This window comes from Siphateles boraxobius, unplaced genomic scaffold (genome assembly GCF_051911475.1).
Source record: "Siphateles boraxobius isolate OS27281-9 unplaced genomic scaffold, OSU_SipBor_1 130, whole genome shotgun sequence".
Lineage (NCBI taxonomy): Eukaryota > Metazoa > Chordata > Actinopteri > Cypriniformes > Leuciscidae > Siphateles > Siphateles boraxobius.
In genome coordinates this window covers 45,058,043-45,082,500 of record NW_027508734.1, presented here as the reverse complement: position 1 = coordinate 45,082,500, position 24,458 = coordinate 45,058,043, and the positions used below count along the sequence as shown (strand labels likewise).

At 39.3% G+C, this 24,458-nt stretch overlaps 1 protein-coding gene across 14 annotated transcripts in view; it reads right to left on the bottom strand.

The window, feature by feature from the left end:
• LOC143737753 (nuclear factor 1 B-type-like) overlaps positions 1–24,458 on the bottom strand; it is a 116,838-nt gene that overhangs the window by 70,939 nt on the left and 21,441 nt on the right. For 3 of the 14 annotated variants that reach the window (XM_077229593.1, XM_077229601.1, XM_077229602.1), the window contains exons 1-2: positions 20,459–21,055; positions 16,399–16,930 (exon numbers count right to left, since the gene is read on the bottom strand). In XM_077229593.1, coding sequence (XP_077085708.1) covers positions 16,399–16,930; positions 20,459–20,485 — 559 coding nt within the window. In that variant the 5' untranslated portion in view covers positions 20,486–21,055. Of the gene's footprint in view, positions 1–16,398; positions 16,931–20,458; positions 21,057–22,351; positions 22,816–24,458 lie in introns of those variants that run through there. The other 11 variants (XM_077229591.1, XM_077229592.1, XM_077229600.1 and 8 more) reach the window with 8 other exon arrangements.

Below are 24,458 nucleotides of genomic sequence, written 5' to 3'. Positions count from 1 at the left end.
TGTGTGTGTGTGTGTGTGTGGGTGGGTGTGGGTGTGGGTGTGTGTGTTTCTTGCAGACGGTGTGAGTAAAATCCAATTATCAAGGCCACGGCATTAACATTCCTGCAGTCTGGCAGGTGACGGCAGAACCTTTTCAGGCAGTAGGGCCGCCACACCCTGACAAAGGCCGGCGATGAAGATGTATAGATGCTGAGCGGAGGTCCCGCAGGGGTGCGCTCACAAACACAAGGCCATTCTTAAGGAATTCATAGCTTTTCTTGGTGGAGTAAAACCAGACTGTCTGTGTCATTTGACTACATGGCAGCTTAGGGTGAGAGCTGGAGTTTCCCTGTGAAGACACAGTGGACCAGACAGGGGAGGACTTCAAGTACTGGGAAGTCAAATTCCATAACAAAAATAAACTACTGCCAACCCGTAAGGGGAAATCACAAATGAGATATTTAAACTTAAAGGGTTAGTTCACCCACAAATGAAAATTAAGTCATTAATTACTCACCCCCATGCTGTACCAACCCCGTAAGACCTTCGTTCATCTTCGGAACACAAATGAAGATATTCTTGATTAAATCTGAGAGGTGGATCACTGCTACATAGGCTGCCAGAGGGAATGAAACTTGACGGCCCAGAAAGTCATTAAAGAACATGTTTAAATATTCTATGTGCCTACAGTGGCTCAACTATAAGTTTATCAAGCGACGAGAATACTTTTTTCCGAAAAAAAAACACATAAATAACGACTTTATTCGACTATTCCTTTTCTTCCTTGTGGGCCTGAGAGGGAGTTCAAGAGATTTCCACGACGCATGCGCGAGAACTGAGAAGAGGACGTTCTTCTTCTAATACTTCTTGTTCAGTTCTCGCGCATGCGTCGTGGAAATCTCTCGAACTCTCGTCTCAGGCCATAACATCACCATAACATCATAATATACATTAAATACATAATTCACCCGCTATATTGCAAAATATACCAGATTTTTTATATCATGAAATATATCGGGATAACCTGGTTTCTTTTGAGACTCCCCTGCTTCACAGTATAGTAATAATGATAAGCTAAAGCATAGCACGTTGCCGTGATTGGTAGTTTGTGACGTACAGAAAACTGGCGATTTCAAACCACGTTTTTGAGAGTGTCTTTTTTTCACTGCAGTTTTAAGGAGAAAATATAAATGCATTATAAAATTGTAATGTGTAAATTCACTTGTAGCATTAAAATGACAATTTTTTTTTAGTGAAATGTAATTAATTAACTTAGAATAAATAGTACAGAACTTTAATATTCATTTATCAGTTATCGGCTTAACAATATTATTAATAAATTGTCTCAGTTGTTTTTATTTTGATTTCTAGATCACAGAACACACAATATATACTTAATATATACTTAAGGACAAACATCTCAGACCCAGCTGATACTTAAATTAAACATAAGTATAATATTTCCTGAGCTTTGAAAAAATATTGGCCCAGAGAAACATTTTAGATTTATTAAATAAAAAACCATGAACTCAAGAGTGTGTGTGTATGTAAATGTATATGTATATGTGTGTGTGTATATATATATATATATAAAATCAGGAACACACTCTCTCTCTCTCAGCATGCTTGACTTGAGATTTTGAGTGTTACACAAGCAAGCAATGCCATGATAACAGTAAAATCCTGTGATTTATTATATAGCACAGCCTCACACAAACACACACATTCTCTTTAAGGGTGATCTGATCTCCTTGGGAGATGCCAGACAAGCACAGTAGCAGAATGATTGGCGGTGGCCCTTTGTACTTTGTGAATCCGCAGGTGCAGCGGATCCCTTACTGAGAAGAGCGAGTGTGTGTGTCGTCACAAAGCCCTGTGCTGTTCTGCTTTCTGCACTCACACATCAGCTCATATAAGATCAGATCCTCCTTTAAGAGCACCAGCCTTACCAGCTTCCAGCCAAACCGCAGCATTAAGCAGAGCTGACTGTCCAAATCCCACAAGATAACATGAGTGAAAGAGAAAAACAACAAGTGCGAGAGCTTTCCTCACAATGCTGAGGACTATAGAAGTTGGCGCTTGAATGAAGCCAACACACTCTGAATCAGCACTGCTTTCTTGAAAGGTGAATAAAATAAAAAAGGATGCAAGGATATCCTTGTGTAAATGTTATTCAAAGCCTTTAACTTGTCCAAATCACTTCAATTCAATGGGATCACTTTTCAGAACACAAGCCAAAATTGATTCTTATGCTTTCTAGAGAAAATGTGAGTGGTGTTTAGAGAAAAGTAAGTGGTGTTTGCCTGTGTAATATTCGCCACCACTGGTTGTTTAGGTGGTTTCCAGGGCGATGCTATGTGGTTGCTATGGTGTGTAAGGAGTGACCTTTAATGCATTGCTAAGGAGTTGCTAAGTGATTGCTTACTAGTCAATCCCATATTGTGTGCATCATGAAGGCTTTTCACTAGTAATGCACAGCTCATGATTTTTTATTGCCGATTCAGATTCTTTTAAAAGCAAATTGGCCGATTCTGATAACGGTTGCAGATTTTTTTTTCTTTGTTTAAGCAAATTTATTTGTTGTTTATTTGATCTATAAACATGCCAAACTGGCCCTAAAAATATTTTACAAATTAAATAAATAAAATACATACTTACATATACACACACACATTTGAAATAGGAGACAACCACTTAATTTTATCATGATACAAACAAACATGCTACACACATGCAGCATGAGCAGTTGTTTTCGATTTCAATTAGATTGTATCATTTCAAGATTTAAAGCAAAAACAGAATGGTGTGACTTTAGATTTTTGGAATTATGCTAGATAAGACACACATGCACAAAACAAACAGCAGATAGACTGAATGAAAATGCAAATTCGCTCTCCAATAGTATGTGGCACTTATGGAACAGCAGCCTGTGATAATAGTTTTTCCTTGGTTACCGCTGTAACTGTTCCATTTTTCCATTGGCCACAGGATTGTTAAACTTTAGTGCAAAGGACACAAGTGTGTGATTGTTACTGATGCAGGTATCTTGTTACATGGCTTATCTGTATTGCTCAAAACAAAATTCCCTTAAGAGGGACAAATAAAGTATTATCATCGTACACCAAGCAGCGCTACGCTTATAAACCTGAACCTGGTAAATGGAACCTGTAATTTAGCAATAAATTACAATGAATTTACCAATAAATTCATATAAACCCCCACCCCCAATTCCCTATTTATATTTTCTTTCAGTATTTCCGGCATCACAAACAGTGAGCTTGCTGTGCCTGATACAGTATATTCTCTGCTGGTACATCTATGTACTCGTTTTTTACATCCATCTTCAGTGTGTTCCGTTTCTGGCCTGTGTTAACATCCTGTTTGCGAATTACATTTTGGGAAATTATTGCAATTGCGCAAGTCCAGAATAGAGATCGGACAAAATAAAATGAAAAAAATGATCGTGTGTTTGGAGCAAGATCCGGTTCCGATTTAGGGCCGCTCGACTGGTGAATCTCCACTTTTCAGGAAACGGCAGCAGAAAATGTCAAGTTGTCTTACAATGGGCAATGTTCATAACCACAATACCACGCATTAAAATGTGACCCATCAAATAAGGCTAAGGGTCATTTATCTATAAAACAGTCTTGACATGAAATCCTGTAGTGTGTGTGTGTGTGTGTGTGTGTGTGTGTGTGTGTGTGTGTGTGTGTGTGTGTGTGTGTGTGTGTGTGTGTGTGTGTGTGTGTGTGTAGCATGGGGCAGGTCACTACTCTTGCCAGTTCTGGTTACATCTTCCCCACACTCTTACAAACCTCCCTCTCACTTCAATAACTCTGTGGCTTTGTCCACAGCCAGAAGGACTGATCTTAATTATTCTTGGATTCAGCATAGGGAAAAAAAAGTCAACCCTTTTTCTCATTCAGTTTTTCATTCATGCATTATGATACTACTCAGCCATTTCAAGCCTGGTAAAGTGGAACACCTTTTTCTTATATCGGTCTGTCGTTCATTTTGTAATCCATATTCAATGCCACAATAAACTTCTGACCAACTTTCCATGCATGATTTTCTAAACTAAAGGTTCTCAACAAAACTGCGACACTCTCACTCTACAGTTTCCAAATGGCTCAATTCCAAAACATAACTCTTACTTAGTTAGGATACATTTCAGTTGTGATGCTCCTTAAGCAGCAAACAAGGCAGCTGAGCTCGCTAACTGAAATGGATCCTAACTAACTAAGAATTTTCAATGCTCACAAACAAGGGGACTCCCAATCTAGACTTTCATTCAATCTACAGTAGGGAGCCTAAAAGAAAACATGTTATAAAAACTTTAATTAATAACTTTAACAAATATGCCTTCTATAATGCTTTTCAGATAATTACTGTACCACAGTTAAAATAAATATAAACAATATATTTTAAATAAATTCCTATGTTCAATGTATCTGCCCACAAACCCGTTCAGGACCTTCATGGAATGGATCCCTAGTTGAACGTTACAGCACAAAATTGCAATTCAGCTTATTCCAATCAAGTTTGGCTTTAGCATGTTGCTAAGCTAATAGTAGCCGCGTTTCCATTACAGATATGTGCGAAACTTTTGCGATATTTTCTAAATGACGATAAAAAAACTATTGGGAAATGACGGCGTTTCCATTTACCGATCCTTATGCGAAAGTTTTATGCCAAAACATTTTTTTTTTTTTTTTTTTTGCGATAAGTCATTCCAAAAATCATGGCAACGAATGTTGGTAGGTTTAAGAATATCTTTCTATACGTTTCTGGGTATTTTTTCCATTTTATCTGATTCAATGTCTGGATAAATTGTGGCATTTCTTTGTTGTTTAGAATCCAGTATTCCCATAATTCCTTTCTCTTTTACGAGTTTAATAAAGAACTCTGTCTTGTCTTCTGTCCAAACATCTTTAAAGAATGATCAACTGTTACGTACAGGTGACCTGTAAATACGGACTGCATTTCCATCGCAGTTTTGCGAAATATTAATTTTTCGAATTGCCTGAAAAACAACCTCATTTGAGCGTAAAAACTTTTCTGCAATGTATGGGAGTTTGTGCGAAATTGACGTGTTTCCATTGGGCGTATTTTCAATTTGCAAATTCAATTTGCGCAATTTGAGGGGTGCTGCAAACTTCCAACAACTCAATATAATAATAAAGAGCTGTATTGAATATACAGTACTGTATACAAATATTGACAACAATAGTCAATTTGTATTAGATACAACTATTGTATCACTAATTTTGGGCATTTAATTAAACGTGTTTTTTTTTTTTATATAAAATATCATATGCCATCTTGAATGAATTTTTACTTATGGCTATGATTGTTGATCCTGATTGTGGAATGGTAGGACACTTGAAGGGTTTGTTGAGTCGACAGTGACCACTGTAACATACACTTCATCATTACAAACCCTGTGGGAATGTAGCCCCTGACAAGCCACTTCCCGCCACACGTACACACAAGCAAGCTCCAGCAGCTGTGTAAGTGTGCGTGCATGCACAAGCATCTTTTGGCTACATTTAGTGACCTAAATACCTTAACTATTTCTATTCATAAAAACTATACATCTGTGAATGCTATATGCACAAAAGCACACTCATGTTGACCTACACAAACCCACATTTGATTGACCTGGTCACGCCAAGCTAACATCAGCTCAATAAAAACACATCAAGCACTTTAAGACATTTCTCCACACATACACATGCGGAGGTTTGCTAGGCCAGCGGGAGTAGTGGCATGTTGGCGAGTTGTGGATTACAGTCTGACAGTGGCCCATTGTTAATTGAATGCCATGTGTGAAAGCTACAGAGAGATTAGTTTGTACAGCTGCTGCCATTTGTCATAACTGCCCTTAACAAGACACACATGGTGGGTTCTGGTTCAAGTCATAAGAGTCCTGGCTTCTCTCTTGTTCACTGCCCAATGCCTTCGGAATTAGCTCATGAAGATGTACCAAATACCAAAACACATTATTGTCCTTGAAAAACGATTGTTGTTTTACTATTTATTGCTGGGTTTTAATAATCAACTTACTTGAAAAATTAATCTTAGGGACACCCTGATTAGGCTGGTTGGGGTTCACCTGACGCTGATAGAACAGACATGAGATGTGCTTGTGTTATTATTCCCATGAATAATCTCCCTTCATTACACACAAAAATGCATTACAAAGAAATTAAGGTTTAGCAATCCTGAATTTGTTAATGTAAGGGAAAGGCTAAATATGATACATCCTCTCTGGAGAACAATGGTCAACTTTCCTCTAATCCTTCTTAACGCAGAATTAAAAGTTCAAGTCTGTGTCTGAGCAAAGGTGGCATTGTTCTGTTGCTCGGAAAAGACACTACAAAACATTGTAATGCAGCTCCACTGATGGCAAATGAATGAGCTGGAGGAAATTCCAGCTGGCAGTTATGGATTGGGATGTTTTCAGGTTTAGGGGTAAATGTGGTCAAGTGGGTATCACAAAACAATGGCCACAGTGAAGCCAGGACTAGTTTCCAACCCAGTAATCAAAAAGGAAAGACTACTTTAACCTATAAAGTGTCCCTTTTTTTGCCTTTTTGTCACACGTCACCACAATCTGTTCATTTTTAATCATTCGTATGTTGCTACACTGACCATGGGTGAAAAATAAAAATGCAATGTGTACACTTTTGACCAAGCACAGCTGTAGTAATATGCTTTCTCTGTCATAGCAAACTTTATTGGACCGTATAATTACTTTATTATTTTGGGAAAAAAAGCATAAATGTAGTGTGGGGTTCAGGGCCTATGCACATGTAACATCCTTAATTACAAACTTCCACGGCTGAACTCGAGACCCAAATCTGAAGTACTTGCATACAAAAATATACTGGCAGTACTGACAAATGCCATGGCAGAGCTGCGGTTATCAAAGCTGTATGCCTGATTTTGTCTAAGTGCAGGGTTTAGGAACTGAAGTGTGGGCGAGCGTGTGTGTGAGTGTGTGTGTTTCTGCATGTGTGTGTGTGTGAGAGTATGTGTGTGGGTGGGAGCATGTTCTACAAAAGTCAGAGAGGCACATCGGGGGAGAAGGAGAGAGAGGGGAAAAAACAGCAGCTAGATTCCTGGGCAAGCAGAAAGGAAGGCCAATTTGAGAAAAATTCCAGTAATCCGGAGCCAATGCATATATCCTTTCAGTGCAGGCTCTCATAATGAGGCACATACGTAGCCGTTAAAGGCCTGTATTCATTAGCGGCCCCGTTACCGGCAGAGTGCGTTTAATCACCGCACCCCAACTGCTAGTTCCGCAGCGCTCTGAGTTTAACACACCAACTTCCCAGAACCCTGGGCCCTGAACTCTCACCGGATAGGGCAAATTACAGGAACAGACTTCTTCAGAAACGAAGAGCTGAAAGCCGCAACAAGTTCACTATCAGTGACAGGTGGATCCAACACTGGAGATGTCAAAAATAGCAGTATTTCATTGACGAGTCGAAGACTTTTATACCAAGAAAAATTATGGAACGATAAAAGTCTTTCTACAATCAAAATATGAAAACTGTAGTACAGTTTTAAAACACATAGCTTAAAAGACCTATTTCATTGAAACACACTCATTGCTCTTAATTTAATTTAATTTAATAAAGGAGTATGTTTCATCTATAAGTTTTGTATTGGAATCAAACTGGTATTGAGAATTGTGAAATCACACTGGAATTAGTTTTGACAGTTGAAATAGTGGTATCATGCAAACACTAATACACAAAGTTCTAGTGTCTGTTTCATTTTACTTAAATTACTTATCACAAACCAAGTAATAAAGTGAACTCAGAATCACTAATCTAATATGACTCTTTAGAATATATCTCTGCTCATCTTTGTAGATTAACAAAGTCTGTTGAAGTGAACTGAAAGAAACTGGTAACTCCCAAACCTGCGTAAACATGCCTCAAAAACAGTCCTTATGGTACCTGAAATCACTAGCAATTTTTTTTCCTGATTAGACAACTTCATTGTCTGTACTATCAGGTCTATCAACTATAATTAAACTAATTCAACTCACTCTTCTTGTTCTCTCCTGCGCTTTCTTTATTTTTTACCGAAATCTGCCCTTATACAATGAAGCCGTGTGAAAACAGGATGCTATTATCACTGGGGGAAAGCGACTGGAGAAGTATGTTTTGACATCAGTCGTTCCCATGATTGCTGCGGGTTAGTTTTTATGTTGACCCACCTCACAGGATGTCCATACAGGATTCATTGGTCACTCAGCTACAGAGAAATAACACTTGTGTGGCTATACTTGAGGGACTGGAACTAAATGCAGATCTGGACAGAAGTGTACCATTTTTTTCATTATCCAAGTGTCATTCTTGTCAGTGCAAAACTTGTCTACAAACAGTTGCTATGCACCTTCTAAAGTCTGAGTGTGTATGTGTGTGTGGGGGGGTTGCACTATAGATGATGCTTCTGCAGAAACTTTTAACCCCATACAAAGTCATTCATAATGTGTTTTACGTCTTGGGGGTCATCTTTTTGACAGACTCGACCCCATTGTTGCTTCCCAACCCTTCCACACTGTTATCTCTGGGTTGTCTGTCTCAGCAACAGGAGGTACTGTACCAGACAACACAAAAGAAGAGACGACCATCACTCTGAATCCTGTCTGCCATGAAAAGACTTTAACTGTGGGCCGAGGGGGGAGAAGTCACTGTCTCCCATGGCAACCTCCTTGATTGTCTCTGGCCTTTTCTGGCAGCTATTCATCGGGCCTGTCCCCCTAATGAAGGACGCCCATCAGCATAGAGATGTGAAAGAGACTGACTGTCCCACCACGGAGGAATCCAGACTCTCTCTCTTCACGTCTGTCTTGTGCCCTCTTCAGCTCCCCAGGTCTCAATATGGGTTTCTCAGCTACCTTAACCCTAAGCCCCCTCTGTCTTTCCCTTTTGTCTGCTTCTCACTGGATGATCTCCACTGGCGTAGATGCATGATTAGCACGTTTGCTTGATGGAAGAGTGGAGAAGAGGCCATTATGGGGTGATGCTGGTCCAGTCTGGGGGGAAAGACCCAGACACCCCATACAGTGAGATACTGTAAGGGAGGATGGGGCCATCCTTTTTCATTTTGAGGGAAGGAGAGGTCGGTGCTGGTCCCCTTGTAAGAGGATCCCAGGGATCACCAATGAATTATGGGTTCTCACAAAGCCTCCGTCTACACCAATGGTGTGAGGTTGTGTGAAAGCGGCTTTAACACAAGATACGACTTTCGAAAAAAACAAAAAGCCAAGAGGCAAAGCAGGAAAGTCTATGACCCCTGAAAAGAGAGTTCATTTTCCAACATACTTTCCCATTTTTTCATGATAGTAGACTCTCGCATTTAAGTCAACATTCATGATAGGCTGAGCTTCCACCACTTTTGATAAAACATTCCAAAGGGAATATCCCTTCTCCCCACCACACACTCAGACACCCACTCAAACACGGGGTGAAGCAGCACCCACACTGTAGCACGGACCCTTCCACACTCCTCATAACTACAAACATTTATGTACACATTACAGTGTGTAAAAAAGGCGAGGGAGGTTGTAGTGTGCTTGAGCCTGAGGGTATTCAGTCAATAAAGAGTCCCGGAGATAGCGTACACAAACACACTCTCCAACACATACATAAACTTATTTACACCGATATAAACTCACGAGGCCTGTTTATAAAATCTAGAATGCGGTACCTTAGAGGGAAATTGTGGGGTGTAAAAGCAATTAACAGCAAAATAAATAAATAGCAAGAAAAGAAAGAATACAAAGAACTCAAGAACTAAAAGAAAATAAAGATTTCTTCTTGTGTTTTTTTTTCCTGAGAACGTTTTTTCTTCACAAGCAAGATAACAAGAACAAAAAAGATGTTCTTTCTCGAAGATATACTTTGGAAAGAAAGAAAGAAAGAAAGAAAGAAAGAAAGAAAGAAAGAAAGAAAGAAAGAAAGAAAGAAAGAAAGAAAGAAAGAAAGAAAGAAAGAAAGAAAGAAAGAAAGAAAGAAAGAAAGAAAGAAAGAAAGAAAGAAAGAAAGAAAGAAAGAAAGAAAGAAAGAAAGAAAGAAAGAAAGAAAGAAAGAAAGAAAGAAAGAAAGAAAGAAAGAAAGAAAGAAAGAAAGAAAGAAAGAAAGAAAGAAAGAAAGAAAGAAAGAAAGAAAGAAAGAAAGAAAGAAAGAAAGAAAGAAAGAAAGAAAGAAAGAAGCAACAGGCAACAAGGTAAAAGAGAAACAAAGTGCAGAATGTAAGACAGCACGACAGAAAGTAGAGAGGGAGAGAGACCAAATGAAAGGGTGGGGGAGATTTCCTTTGCGGCAGCATGTGGAGTAACAGTACACCACTGAATTGAACCAACAGCGGGCTGAGAGGAGAGACTGAGGACAGGGGTGGGGGGGATCAATAAGGGAGGCCAGAGAGCTGGAGGGAGCTCTAAATGGATTAGACTAAGGGAATGTGTTCGATAGGTTATGGCTTTTGCATGAGCTAGTCACCGCGGGCCATGCAGAATACTAATCAGTACTGCAGCCTCTGCTTCAGAGACCTCACTGCATGCTCAGCACAAATGCACTGCGACCTCATCCCACTCTCTGCTCCAGCTCAGAGATCACAGACGCATCTGCAGATTTGTCCGCAGTATTGCTGTGTATCCGAATGTTTTCCAGTGACATTCCTGTTATGCTTACATCATCAACTGATCCAGTGGGATGCGATCAGATGGCCTTGTACCATTGGGCTGCTTGGAGTAGAAGGGGATCATGTTCCTCCACAGAAAACCAAATGGATGGCGGAGGTTAAATAAGGCCAGTGTATGCCTGTCTTTATCTCTGCTCTGGTATTCAACAGACTGCACAAACTGCTCTACATATATGCCACCATAACATTGCAGCTTAAATACTTTGAAATGCACTAATAGCTAAAGCAAAGTGTGTTTCTGGAATAAAAACAGTTTAATATGCCTTTTAGTGCCGATTACTTTCAGTTATAAAGAAAAGTAGTGTTGTCGAGCAAAAATAAACAGAGATGCAAAAAAATGTTTGAATGTGTGTTCTAGTCAATCAGACTCTTTAATCGGAGGAAACTCAGCAGAAAAGCACTCACAACACCCACAGGCCACTAAGATTATCATCTAGATTGAAGTCGTAGTGGCAAATCCTTTCACTGCTCCTCCGCCGCCCCCCTCCTTCCTTTTCATTCCCTCTTTATGTTTAATGTGGCGGTACACCAGTGTACTAAAACATCAAACAGAAGCTATTGCCTTTCATTTCCACAACTGAAACCAAGTCGTGCGTTGTAGTTCTTATTTGAAAGCAAAGCACCAACAAATGCGTGGTTCAGAGAAGAAACCGAGAGCAAGGGAGAGAAAAAGAGGGAGCGGAAAAATGAACCATCTGTACTGATTTTTGGGAGCTAGTCAGTAGCTGCGGGCCATCAAGTGGATGTGCTGAACACTTTATGCCTCTCACCAAAGGACAAACTCATGACTGCCTCTGCCACAAGGGCTCACTGGAAACAATTAGCAAATAAATAAATAAATAAACAAAAACAAATGCTGTGGCCATGTTGCATTCTATACACTTGTTATTCTGTATTGGTTTTCCTTCAAGTTTCTGTTATGGTCGCAAATTGTCAATGGGTTTGTGTGTGTTTCATCCCAGCCAGTTGTCCTTTTAATTCTCATTAATACAGCACACTGGAGTTTATATTGCATCAGTAAACGCTGCCAATGAGGACGTTGTGTCCGTCCCATAAAGGAAAATCGCAAGGGTTTAGAAATGCAGAGCATAGAAAACAAAAGTTGAGAATAGGAATGGTAATCGCAAAGAATTTAATAGTGTCAGTTAATTATATTAATGATTAATTTCCACTGTCAAATTGTGAGATAATTTCTGAACAATTTGCGTTTATACAGACGATGCACAGTCTCTTTAGATGTGGCATAAATACAAGCCAATTACAGGCCTTAACTATATACTAAACAACAGTACTAAACTATTTTTTAACTTATTCTTAATAAAATATTTCTCATGATGTCCACATTTAACTACCCATTGTCATAATTTATGATAAACCAGTCAGTAAGTATGGATTTAAGGGTGTACTCACACTAGGCGATCTGAACCGAACCGAGCTCGTTTGACCCCAAAGTCTGGTTCGTTTGACTAATGTGATCGCTCCATACGCTTAGCCGACCCTGGCCCGCTTGGAAGAGGTGTGCCAGAGCACGGTTCGATTGGGCTCTGGCATGGTACGCATGTAGTCTGATCATTAACCGCGCCAGAGCACGGAACAGCTGTGCACTACTGCCATAATTACAACAGCAAACACCCGAATCCAATTTGCTGTATTTCGGCTTGATTTCAAATCTTTCCGTAACCCTAAAATACCTCTTACGCTTATACAATAACATTACACAAACCGTCCATTGCTCGATCATAATTTTCTATAGTGCGCATAATCAGGAAGAGCAATCACACGGTGGTTTCAAGAATACTTCTGGTCTAACTTCCCATGCATGTGGACATCAGGGACAGTGTGAATTAGATAGGAGGAGACAGACAGGAAGAAAAAAGTAAAAGTGGAGAAACCACAAGCTGTACTTAGTCACTGACAGGGGTGATGACCTCTAGGTCATGCTGGTTAGTCCTGACCCTGTCGTATACTCAGTCAGCTGGAAAACTAGCCGCAAACAGCAGAGCACACACACTGCTAATAAAGGCCCAATAGGGAACTCTGTGTGTGTGTGTGTGTGTGTGTGTGTGTGTGTGTGTGTGTGTGTGTGTGTGTGTGTGTGTGTGTGTGTGTGTGTGTGTGTGTGTGTGTGTGTGTGTGTGTGTGTGTGTGTGTTGGGGGTTTTGGCAAGTTGAGAGAGGGAGTTTGATGAATGACCAGCTCTTCTGAAGGAGCTGGCAACCGCTCCGCTGACCCAGACATCCAGAGGTCACGAGTCAGCTGGGGGTCCAGGTGCCCCCCGAAACGACACCCTGGCCTGCCCCCACGCGCCACAGGTCGCCACCTTGTTTTCAACGATCTGTTGTGCTCAATTAAACTTTACATGACACCTTCCACATCTTTAGTGAGGTCTTGACATGGGGGCAAAAGCTAAGTCCTGCAGTCGTAAAACAGACCTCTTTAACATGCTAGAACAAATGAGAAATAATCCATCCAAAACCAGAAAAGCAGCCAATAAAACACTGTCTACTTCACAGGGAACCAAAATAAACTGGGGAGTTTGGGCAGGAAATCACGACAACTTCACACTGTAACTGATATGTTGAGCTCTTGCGATTGTGTAACACCTAGTTGTTGAGTAACGCTGGCTGTTCCTGCACAAAATACATGACAGTTTATTGTTGGTGTTTGACGACTTAGGTAAAATTGTCTTATTAATTGTTAATTGATTTTATTTAGCTTTACAAAAGGGCGGCTAGATATTTGAAACAAACCAACTGCCAGATAAATGTAAATATTTATGAAAGGCTTGAACTGGCACTTCATTTACACTAGCATTTTTGAGGTTTTGTGTTTATTTGAAAAATTATGTCATGTGTTTAGGATAATGTAAACCCTGAGATAAAGGTTGTGAACATATTCCAGAATGTGCTGGAAAATAAATATCTTGGGTTAAAATGAAAAATGCCTTTTTGATATAAACCGGCTGGTCCCTAAGCAATCTATTTCTGCTTAGTCACTGTTCTAGTATTAAAAACCTAGACCAACATTTTCCCTCACATTATAAAATGCAGCAGACACAAAAAAACAAAGGTACATTAATGAAACATATCATCAATCATACAATACAAATTATTAGCATACTTCCCTTGACTGAAAGGGGGCCGGCAAGTGAGAGTCATGATTTATGAGTTCTGAAGTGAAATGAGCATCACTTTTTCATGTACAGACTTGACTTACATGTACAAGGCAAATGTGGAATCAGAAAGTTGCAACAGCTGAAACAGTCCAAGCAACTTTAGCTGATAAGGTTTCAAAGCATGGATAATTACAGCTAATGAAAATAGATCTTCAAAAAAATGTATTTATTTGAAAAAAGAACTTAAAAGACAAGATACTTAGAATCTGTTTTGTGTGTCTTTTTTTAGTTTTCTCATTTGCTGGAAATGTGATTGTTGTGATTGTTCTGAATTCTGTTTTCATATAGAATACCTGTGATCTAGATTATGTTATAATAATTTTACGAGAGAATGAAGCAGAACAGCTCACGCACAGGCACAGACACAGGCACAAATGGCATGGCCAGACTTGGTGAAGTGCAGAGGCAGGGCATGGCACGATGCCCACCAACAAGCTTGCCGCCCCTCATTCCTATCCTCTTCACCACCTTTTCAATGGGGATTCTGCTGGGCATTTACTAAGGTGCCATCGCAAACACTGGCGAGTCTGCTAAGCCTACTTGCAGAAACCCAAAGCAAACTGTTTGATGCCCCTATGGATGCCAGGTGCTGCGGATAGCGATTAAAACACCTTTAAATTTAAACCAGACCATGAGATGAAATACAAAGAGTGCACACACAACACTAGTTGTGTTGGAGTGTGAAAATACTTACAATTATACTCTAAAAAAAAAGTAAAATGTTCTAAGAAATAAATAGAACAAAAGCAGTAATGGCTTCCAGTCACCTTACATAGGATTCTGCGTGCATATTGACGTCAAAATCAACTGAGCACTGAGCACGATTTACCTTTTCAATTAACAGCCACAGACCACAACCACAATTTCCTTATGATGCGAGTAAAGATTCCCTTTTGCTTTACATTTGGTTTCATTTAGCTGGAAGTGAATAACTGCCATTCCACCGATTTCAGGAAACTTTCCTTCATGCCTACTGCATTGCGGATGCCAATTAACGAATCAAAGGCATGCAGTAAGCAGACAAAGAGGGTTTGATATCAACGGCCATCCTCAGTCACTGGCACTCTTCCTACCACTCTCCTGGCACAACGCTAACAAAATGGCCGCCCTGGGTGCACTGGCACAATGTGAGGGCATTGTCTAAAGATGGGCACTGGATACTAAAGGCAAAACCCTCCGCACTGCCACGGTAAGCCCTTAACAGAGAACCCAATATTCATTTGGTGACAGTAGTTTCTTCCATACTCGTCTTTTTTTTCAGATTATATAAAAGGTCAGAAATATCTTTAGTGAATAACAGTTATAACATGAGTCATCCACTACGATTATGCTACACAGACATTAAAATATTTTGAAAAAACATAAAATTACTGTTAGAATTTAAATACAAATTACTTCATATGTTATTCGTAAATAAGAGTGGAGATTAAGGTCAATTCAGAGAGGTATACGACAGATTTAGGCTGCCGTGTGCGTGCCAACAGGCGAATGCACGCCATCTTACAAAGACACAAAAGAGAGTCTGATGCCAACCATGGTGCCAGTGGCAACCATTATTGTCCCTCCGCTCTGCCTTCTGCTTACCCTGGCACTTCAGTTTCACAAAATGGAGGTGCCATCCCTGACGTTAATGAAAACATTTACATACTCACAAAAGCAACACTTCTATGATGTTAAAATAATTTTTGTCGTGTAGTGATTCTTATACATAACCTGAATTGTTGCCCCCTGGAAAATATGGATGATGTCCAAATTAATACTTTTCAAACAGAAAACTTAAATTGGAAATAAATAGTATATGTTGTAGCCTTCCTTGTTTCTAAGTCATTTTGGATAAAAGTACATGTTAAATGAATAAATGTGAAGGTACATGTAAGTGTGCAAAGGAGTTTAGACCTTTTTCTTTAACTTTGCTCAAAAAAAACTTGCACAAAAAACTCAAAATAACTGAAAATTACCAGAACTCATTAAAAACAAATAAGGGGAGAAATTTTAAAAATACAAAATCGAATTCTATTAGAATAGCATTGTGTAATTGTGCCATTTGCACAAATTCTCAGTATGTAAAACATATTTTCAATGTATTTATATGAGTATTTGTATGTCTTTATACTTTTTGATTTTGAATTGTTTGAATTGTATTCTGATACTGACCTCATCGTAAAAAAAGTGCTGCTTAAGAATTCTGCTGAAATATATGTATCTAGGTAATTTTTACAAATGCAAAGATTCCAGCGCAAGCAACAAACTTTTGTCACTCATTCACTTTTTAAATGCCAACTAATCTGTAAAATGTAAAAAAAAAAATACAAATAATTTTAATACTACTTAAAATGTACCAAAATAGATCAGTTTGAAACTTTGTGCGTGTAAAACAAGAAATGTATGCCCTTACTCTTATATCCATAACAAATGGAAATTACATTCATTTTATTTTGGGTACATCCTTGAACCTACGAGTTAAAGTAGCACACTTAAATCAAGTCAAGAAATGTTATCTCCCAACCTCCTCTTGCACTTACCTTGGTCCTGGACATAGTATGCCAGAAACAAGTCCAGCTCTTTCACAGAGACAGTGATGTGGTGGGGCTGGACGCAAAGTCCCGGGTTGGTGCAGTGCGGGGACTTGACCAGACGCTCCCCATCTGTGCTCTCCAGCGGAATACCTTTGAACAGGATGACCATCACCAGGTCCAGCCGCCACACTTTATCAGCCTGCCTCAGGCAGTCGATTCGGCGGATCTTGCCCTTTTGGTCGGGGTTTGAGAGAACACAGCACGGGTGCTTCTTGCCCGTTACGCTGAGCACAAAGTCCTCCCGGTACTCCTGCCGGATGTCCTTGCGCAGCTTGGCCAGGAGACGAGATGCCCACTTCTGCTTGATTTCAGGCTTCTCGCTGAGAAGCTCGTCTTTCACGGCCCGTTCCTCATCCTTGGACATCCGCTTTTCGTGCTTCTTAAAGTACTTGCGCTTTCGTGCCTGCAGGTTAAACCAGGTGTAGGCTATGGCACGGACATGAGGGAGCAGTGCCTCGATGAAGGGATGAAACTCATCCTGAGAGAAGAGAGAGAGGGGGAAAGGAGAAAAATTGAGCATGAGCAGAAGTGACCTTTTGGCAAGGGTTCTTGTCTGAATTAGCCAAGAGCCCGTGCAGCCAAAAAAAAAGGCGGTTTAGAAAAAATTGCAGATAAAGACCATTTATAAGACGCAAAAGTAGATAAAGTTATACAAACTACTATTTAATGGTCCAGAAAAGCATTACATTAGAAAAGCATTACAGAGTTACAGTTACAAATATCAGTTTTCTAACAACTCTAGTCTTCGGTTTCCTGCTTTTAGAGAACTTTTAAGCACTAAAGTTATTTAAAATGAGATTTTAAAGCATCAACATGAAACATTCATCTACCATTTCCACTGCGACTGCAGGCAGCGTTGGCCTGCCTGCAGGTGTTGGAGGCACGCAGAAAAAGGATGCCACTGTTTACCGCGTCTGCCCGCGCCGTGCCAGTGAAGAGCCGACAGTTCCAGAATCACTAATCTCTCACTCCCCTTCTCTCTCTCTCTCTCTCTCTCTCTCTCTCTCTCTCTCTCTCTCTCTCTCTCTATACCCCCCTTCTCTCGCTCGCTTGCTCTCCGTCTCCAGCAATGCTCAAAGCACCAGTCCGTGTGTTGGCACAAGAGAGCAAGCACCCCCCATACTTCCAGATCTCTTATCAAAGCGCCCTGCATTCCTGAAACAGCCCTTACCACAGAGACCCACAGAATCTCTGGAAAACTCAAAAGATAGTCTCTAAATGCCTTGAACAAGGACAGCTGAGGGCATGATTATCGACCGCACTTGCAAAGAAAGCTAGACAAATGGGGACATGTCTTTTGTTTAAAATGACAGTGCAAACCTTCCCAAGGCCAGAAGTACTAGGTAAGGCTTTTAACTAAACATGGAAGAGTGAAGAAAATGGGGGGTGAGTGGGAAATCAATTTTACACCTTGAGCTTTTACTCTTGACTATGAGGACGTGTTTGCGGTCCTTGGGAATCACTTAATTTGATAGCATTAATGTACCGCAATTATTCCAAGGCCCTCCAAAAATCAAATCTAGATGGACAATGAAAATGACATCTTGGCACAAAAGCCACATTTTTTGGGCCTCAGAGCTGTTTGGTAAGAGTGGCATTAAAATGCCAAACCAAAACTATAGCACCCTGACTCCTCAAATAAGCGACACGGCTAATTCACACTTGTCTTATTGAGCGCAAGGCTTTTTTTTTTCAATCTTACTGAGCCAATCTTATCAAACTCAGTTGCCAATTTTACAGACCTATGAGTGACATTTTTTTCCCACACATATAATCTCCTCATCACCTCAGCAAGTGAAATTGATTCAATATTGTCAAGCAAATTCAATCAATCAAACATAAAATAGAACAGCAGGAGAATTTGTCACACTATACACTAAAAGACAGACACTACTATCTGAAGCTTCCCTTTATAAATTTTCAGCTTAACAAAATATTATTATAGTTCTTTTTTAGTCAAAAGATCAATAAGCACTGTAATTCTTAGTAATGGATGAGGTTTAAGAAAAAAAAGTAAAAAGACAATGAAAGCAAGAGTGCAAGAATCTTAACACAATGAAAACGACCATCTTATATACACACACACACACACACAGACTCTGCAAAATTCTTAGCAATTTTTTTCACCGGCACATTGAAAAATGAAAAAGGACTGCAGCGAATGGATCGAAGAAGAGTTAAACCACATATTGTTCTGTGTGCAGGCGGGCGGCAGCTCTTTGGGAAACCACAACCAGCGCACCACTGCTGCCTATATTTCTGTGACAGCCCCCCACACACAGCGCACTCCAGCACTGTATAAATGCCATACAAACTACACAACTTAGGAATGTGTGCAATCCTTCATGCGACAATGTTGCACAAGAAATATATAACTCACAATAGAGTGTGAGTTTTCGCACTATGTGGTGTAGTCCTGGAATGTATAAAAACTCAAGTACATTCAAAGTGCTGATTTTCATTTAAAAAAAAAATCACATCAGATGATAGATGATTTAATTATTTTTAAATTATAGCTAGCTTCCTATATATTTTCTTTTGTCACAACTAAATGCAACCTATAATGTATAATGTCCACAACTCCACTCCACAAAGTATGCATTAATATCGAAATTACTATACTGATAGTATACAAAAAGGATCTCTATCAAATACATTTTTTTCTGCTATAAATTTAATGAACCTATTGACCACAAAGAAGGTGATTTTGCCATAATGAATTTAAATAAATATATGTCTAAGCCCTTGCAAGATTACACATTGTTGAATCCCTACAACATAAAATTAAAATAAATGTAAATGTAATGTAAAAAAAAACATATTGATATGTTGTCATAGCAGCTGTTATGCAAATTTATTTCATATCACAATGTTAAGGAATGTCCATGAACCAAAAATCACACGAATTTCTATTTTTAATAGTTCAAAGTGTAGCACGAGGTTGTTGGCTGCGCAGGCTCGAGGTCCTCACCATATCTCAGTCAATCACTCTCTGATGCCAAGGAAAATATAAACAGCAAAACTGTGTCAGCCAAAGCCGGCGGACTCTGTCCTACCGCTGAATCAACCTTATCATTGTTTTCATCTTTATTCACTCTGTGAGAGAAGCTCCAAGTACAAACTGAAGCAGGTTTCCTCAAAGAAAGGTGAGGATAAAACTGTGAGTTCTCAAAAAGGGAATTCAAAGTCACTGCCTTAACCTCGCGCAAAATAGCAAAGAGATGAAGATGAACTTCTCCCTGTTGTTAACCTCATAAATGTTGCCTTGTTTAATCGGGTTTTAAAGCAAAATACATTTAAAGAGGCCATAAAATGTGATTTAAGTAAACACTGATCTGTTCATTATTTAGGAATAAACATCTTCACCCATGTGATGAGCGCAGTGAGTTGAGTAGGCTATCGCATAGCCTATCCATACATCGAGTTAGATATCCGTCGGATTTTTATAAGTCCAAACTACTTAAAAACAAACGCTTTGAAATTAAAATCGACTGCAGTCTTTTAAAAAAAAGAATTCTTCAATGTGTCAAAGAAACAACTTATTAAGAACCATTCCTCGCTCTACACAGTCCTTGAGTAGGTCATATGGTTCTTTGAATATTAAAAAGTTACTAGTTTGTCAGATGAAGGTATTGGGTTTTGGGAAGCCTACTTTAAAGTACCAGTACATGGTTTTCTAAAGAACTAGAGAATAAAAGGTTCTTTGATGAATTTGAATATTTATTTTCTTGCGTGATTTTAAAGGTTGCAGTTAAGTTTAGGCTAAATGAATCGATTTTCTCACGTGCCTTTTGTAAGACATGACGTCGAAGAAGTTCTTCAAATACGATATTGAACTTGAAATAGACAAGAGGTAAGTGTATGATACAATAAATGCGTAATATCCTATAACTGCTGCAATTTTTAAATGAACCAAAAGCACATACAGTGAATAATGTAGACAAACAAGTATAAAGAATTACCTAGTAGCCTACTCAGTGATAATTCAAAAATACATAAAATATACCTGTGTGAGACAAATCGGCGAATACATCGTAGATCGCGCGGTTATCAAAGTCCTGACGGGTATCAGATGATTGATATTATCGCTTCATTCTTCAGAGCCCGTGCTGCTCCGTGCACGTTTGAGTAAGACCTGATATCCTCATTCAAAAAAAACACACTCTTATCCGGCAACAGAGAACAACTGGAGATCCCACGCTTTGCATTTAACCGATCCCGACGTCTATTTAAGAGCACAAAAGATTGTAAACGGAGTGAATCTAGACGCATCCACAGCGCGTGAGGTGAACCCGCCGCTGAGTAAAAAGCTAAGAAATCTGAGAGTCGAGTTTCAAATAGAAATCTTGAATAATATAGCCTACCGCACGTGCAATAAGAAAACTTGAAGGCGCCTAATTTCTGATCATGTGTTTGCTTTTCAAACTTGATATAATATGGCCCGGTAACACCCTCTAGTCTGCTGGAGCCTAACAAATCAGTCTGAAGATTTTTTTTTTCGCCTTTAATTACACAGTCATACTCCTCCTCTTCCAGCAAGCGCATATCCCATATCTCCAGCCCACCTCGATTGCACCTCTGTGACATTGACAAAGATATTTCCTACTTTTTATCCAAATGTCGTTTTTATGTGCAGAGGACTTTGGGCAGGCATGTAAAACTAAACACTATGAAGCGAGCCCAATATAGCCTAGTATGTAAAGATTGTTGGTAGCTTCTTCAATTGCAAATGAAAAAAAAAAAATCATGAATTGATTTTGCCTTTGATTATATTTTATAAATGCGTCGTCATTATAAATTAAAACAAAATATGATGCTTTTGATCAAATCATATCAGGGGATATAAAGAAATTGACTAGCATACTTTGTCTAGACTTTCGTTGGTTAAGTTTACTTTCACTATCAGCTATTACAAACCAATACTGAGATATGGCATTACTTATCCTATAACATAAAGGCTTTAGTATTATATCATAAGCTTGGAAAAGCACGATTTATTAGCTAATGACGCAAATGTAAGTGTGGGCCTGCAGCGTTTATTATGCAAAATAATTCCAAACTGAATAAATGAATTAGTTTATCAATGTTCAATGTTATTTCTGTGCTTTTTAAAAGAGCAGTAGCCAACATGACAACGCTTTCAATTTTGCGAGAAAAGAGAGAAATCAACACCAGTAGCCTACTGCATACGGTCTATCACGCATCCCAGTGAGAGGAGAGCACAGGGCCAGTCTGTTTGTTGGACAGATAGCCTAATGAATCCCTTCGCGTTACATCGGCATGACGGCATCTTGTGTCGAAGTCAAAGCCCACCCCCTAAGTCCAAAAGGCTCAACAAAGACTTTATGAAGGACAACGAGTCCATTACTAAAATGTAACTACAATAGACCGCAACAAAGTCCAATGTTCATGGTAAAACAATGAATCGGTTTATGGACATGCAAACAAACATCTCCGTGTACATAACGTAATGTTTTAAAGTATCAAAGAACAATGTGAAAGAGTGTAAATGCAAGTATCACTACGTAAAACAGCCCCAGACAAGCATTTAAATGACAGTGTGAGTAAATATCAACACGGCTTGTCCAGGTATTCACGCCGCTGCTCCGTGCCAGAAGCGCACAGCTATTCAATAGGGGAGAGTTTGAGCTAACACAGGATGCATGCCAAGAGGCACAAACTCGACTTCTGACACAATATGACCCATATAGGACGTCTGCCAATGCATGACATAAACAATCCAACATTACGATATTTTTTTCTGCAGTTTTAAAGTGTCTTGTTCGGTTCAATATTGAAAGGTAAAGCTATTGCTCTGTTGAGGTTACATACGCGCAACACAGCAACTCGAGACAAATAATCACAAAATAGTAAGACAGTGTTTTCCATCATAACGTACCATTGCACTGTATTGCATGGAATTGAAGGGGGTTCCTGGAGGCCGGATGAAATTGAAGCCGGTACGCTCACATGTCTCAAGTTCAAAAAATTGTGTTTTTTTTTTTTTTGTTTGTTTTGTTTTGTTTTCTCTCTCTCACTCTCTCTCTCTCTCTCTTCGTTTCACGTTGTAGTGCTTACAAAAATGAACACCGGAAGCGAATTCTTGGCAGACAGGCGGCAAAATCAAGTCAGCGAGCACCTCAGATATTTTTTTATCTTCCTTCCTCTGCAAGTCAGTCTTTTGGATAGCTTTTGGTGGTTGAGTTGAACGCGGTCCAGAATAGGCTGAGTTTTTTGGAAGTGGGTAGGTCTGCGCCTTCACTTTCTCTGTCTGTCGTCGCTGTTGCTCGCTGGCAGCAGCCAAACGTAGCTGCGCATTTGGAATTACATCCTCGTCTCTGATTGGCTGGCGTACCGGTGGAGCTCCGCTCGCTGTTACATGCCCTAGGCCCCTCACTTCCGTTCGGCAGAAGTGTCACTATTTGCATATTAACATTGACCAAGTCCCATCAAAGCGAGACCGAGCGAAATTTAGACTAGTGGCTGAAGATAGGTCAAATTCCTCTGTGCATTTTGGCCTTGGGGATTAAGAAAATGTCCTTATGTACAGGCATGAAAGCAAATAAAACCCTACTAAATTAGTAGCTATTTTTAAAGAATGTATATTTTAAATAAATTAATAATAACGATTTTCATACTTATTCCCCTTCATACAGTGTGTGCTCGATTTTGACATAATTTTAAACCACATTGTTTAGCATTGTTAAACTTTGATGACTTTTTAATAATAGCTAAACAATCTTTAAATCGGTAGAAAAGGCTATACTGTCTATAGGCTGTATTACTAAACCATTGTTAAGATTTTGAATTATATAGCAGAGAAAGTCACCACTGTTAGAGAGCACAATGATGGCATTGATCCAGACCAGAAAGCCAGAGCGCCCCGCGCGCGCGCACACACACACTCACACGTACGACTCCAACAACATTGATGAAACACGCATTAATTTGAGCGTGTTTACCGGTTCCATTAAATAAACACTATCAAAAGATAGTAGTAATAAAACGGTTTATGATTATTCACGTCACCTGTAGGCTAATTAAAAAAGTTTAGGCTAATCATATAAGAGACAGCAATGAATCCGAATGATTAGCAATTCTGAATTTCTGACTAATTATTTTTTTTAAGACATGCTATTCAGTGGTGATCTCAACAAAATAATTCCTTGGGTCTTTCATTTAGGTCGTTACAAATTTGTACATTTAGGCTAAGTCAATCGAGCTATAAGCAGAAATACGCCTCACTTAGCCTACATTAAGCGCTGCATGTATATAATATGACAAATAAATTGTTTAAGCGTTGGTAATTTTGTTTATAACATTTTTACCTGCTGTTTCTATAATTTCTACAGAATGAATTTAATTCGGCTATCATACATTATATTTTTATCTTTTCGATAGACAAACCTTTATAACAGTTTTCGTTTTATAGCCTGGATTGTCATCTTTGCTCAGCACGACACAAGTTGTCACGTCGAAAAATTGCGTTTTGGTTGTGACTGCACTCGTGGCTAACTAAATTTAGCCTATCTGTCAAGATAAACTACTTATATAGCATGAATGGTTTATTCTATACGCTGTCACACTTGTAAAGACAAACAAGCAAGCCCTGTGTTTCAAACAACAAACACAAGGGCTTGTTGGAGCATTATATCGAGTAGGTGGAGTGTGATACGAAATGAAGCGAAAGGGCTCCAAATTCTTAGACGTAAACTTTGGCAATTTCAGTGGCGAGCGGAGGACAGGGAATCATTATTAACATATAGAAATATCGATGTCCTGAAGATTTTAGAGATCTGTTCACTTGTGCCTGTCAAGTTTCACATGAGTTTGGATAGCCAATGTGCCGTTTGCGCGCAGCGAGCCTCGATAGCCTGCCTCCGTAAGTTCACTACATTTCATGTAGCCTACTATTCTATTCTCTCGACTAGACGCTCAAAGCCAAACGTTTCTTGTCATTAATTATCATTTTACCTATGGCTACGTTTTGTATAGCTGGTGCATCA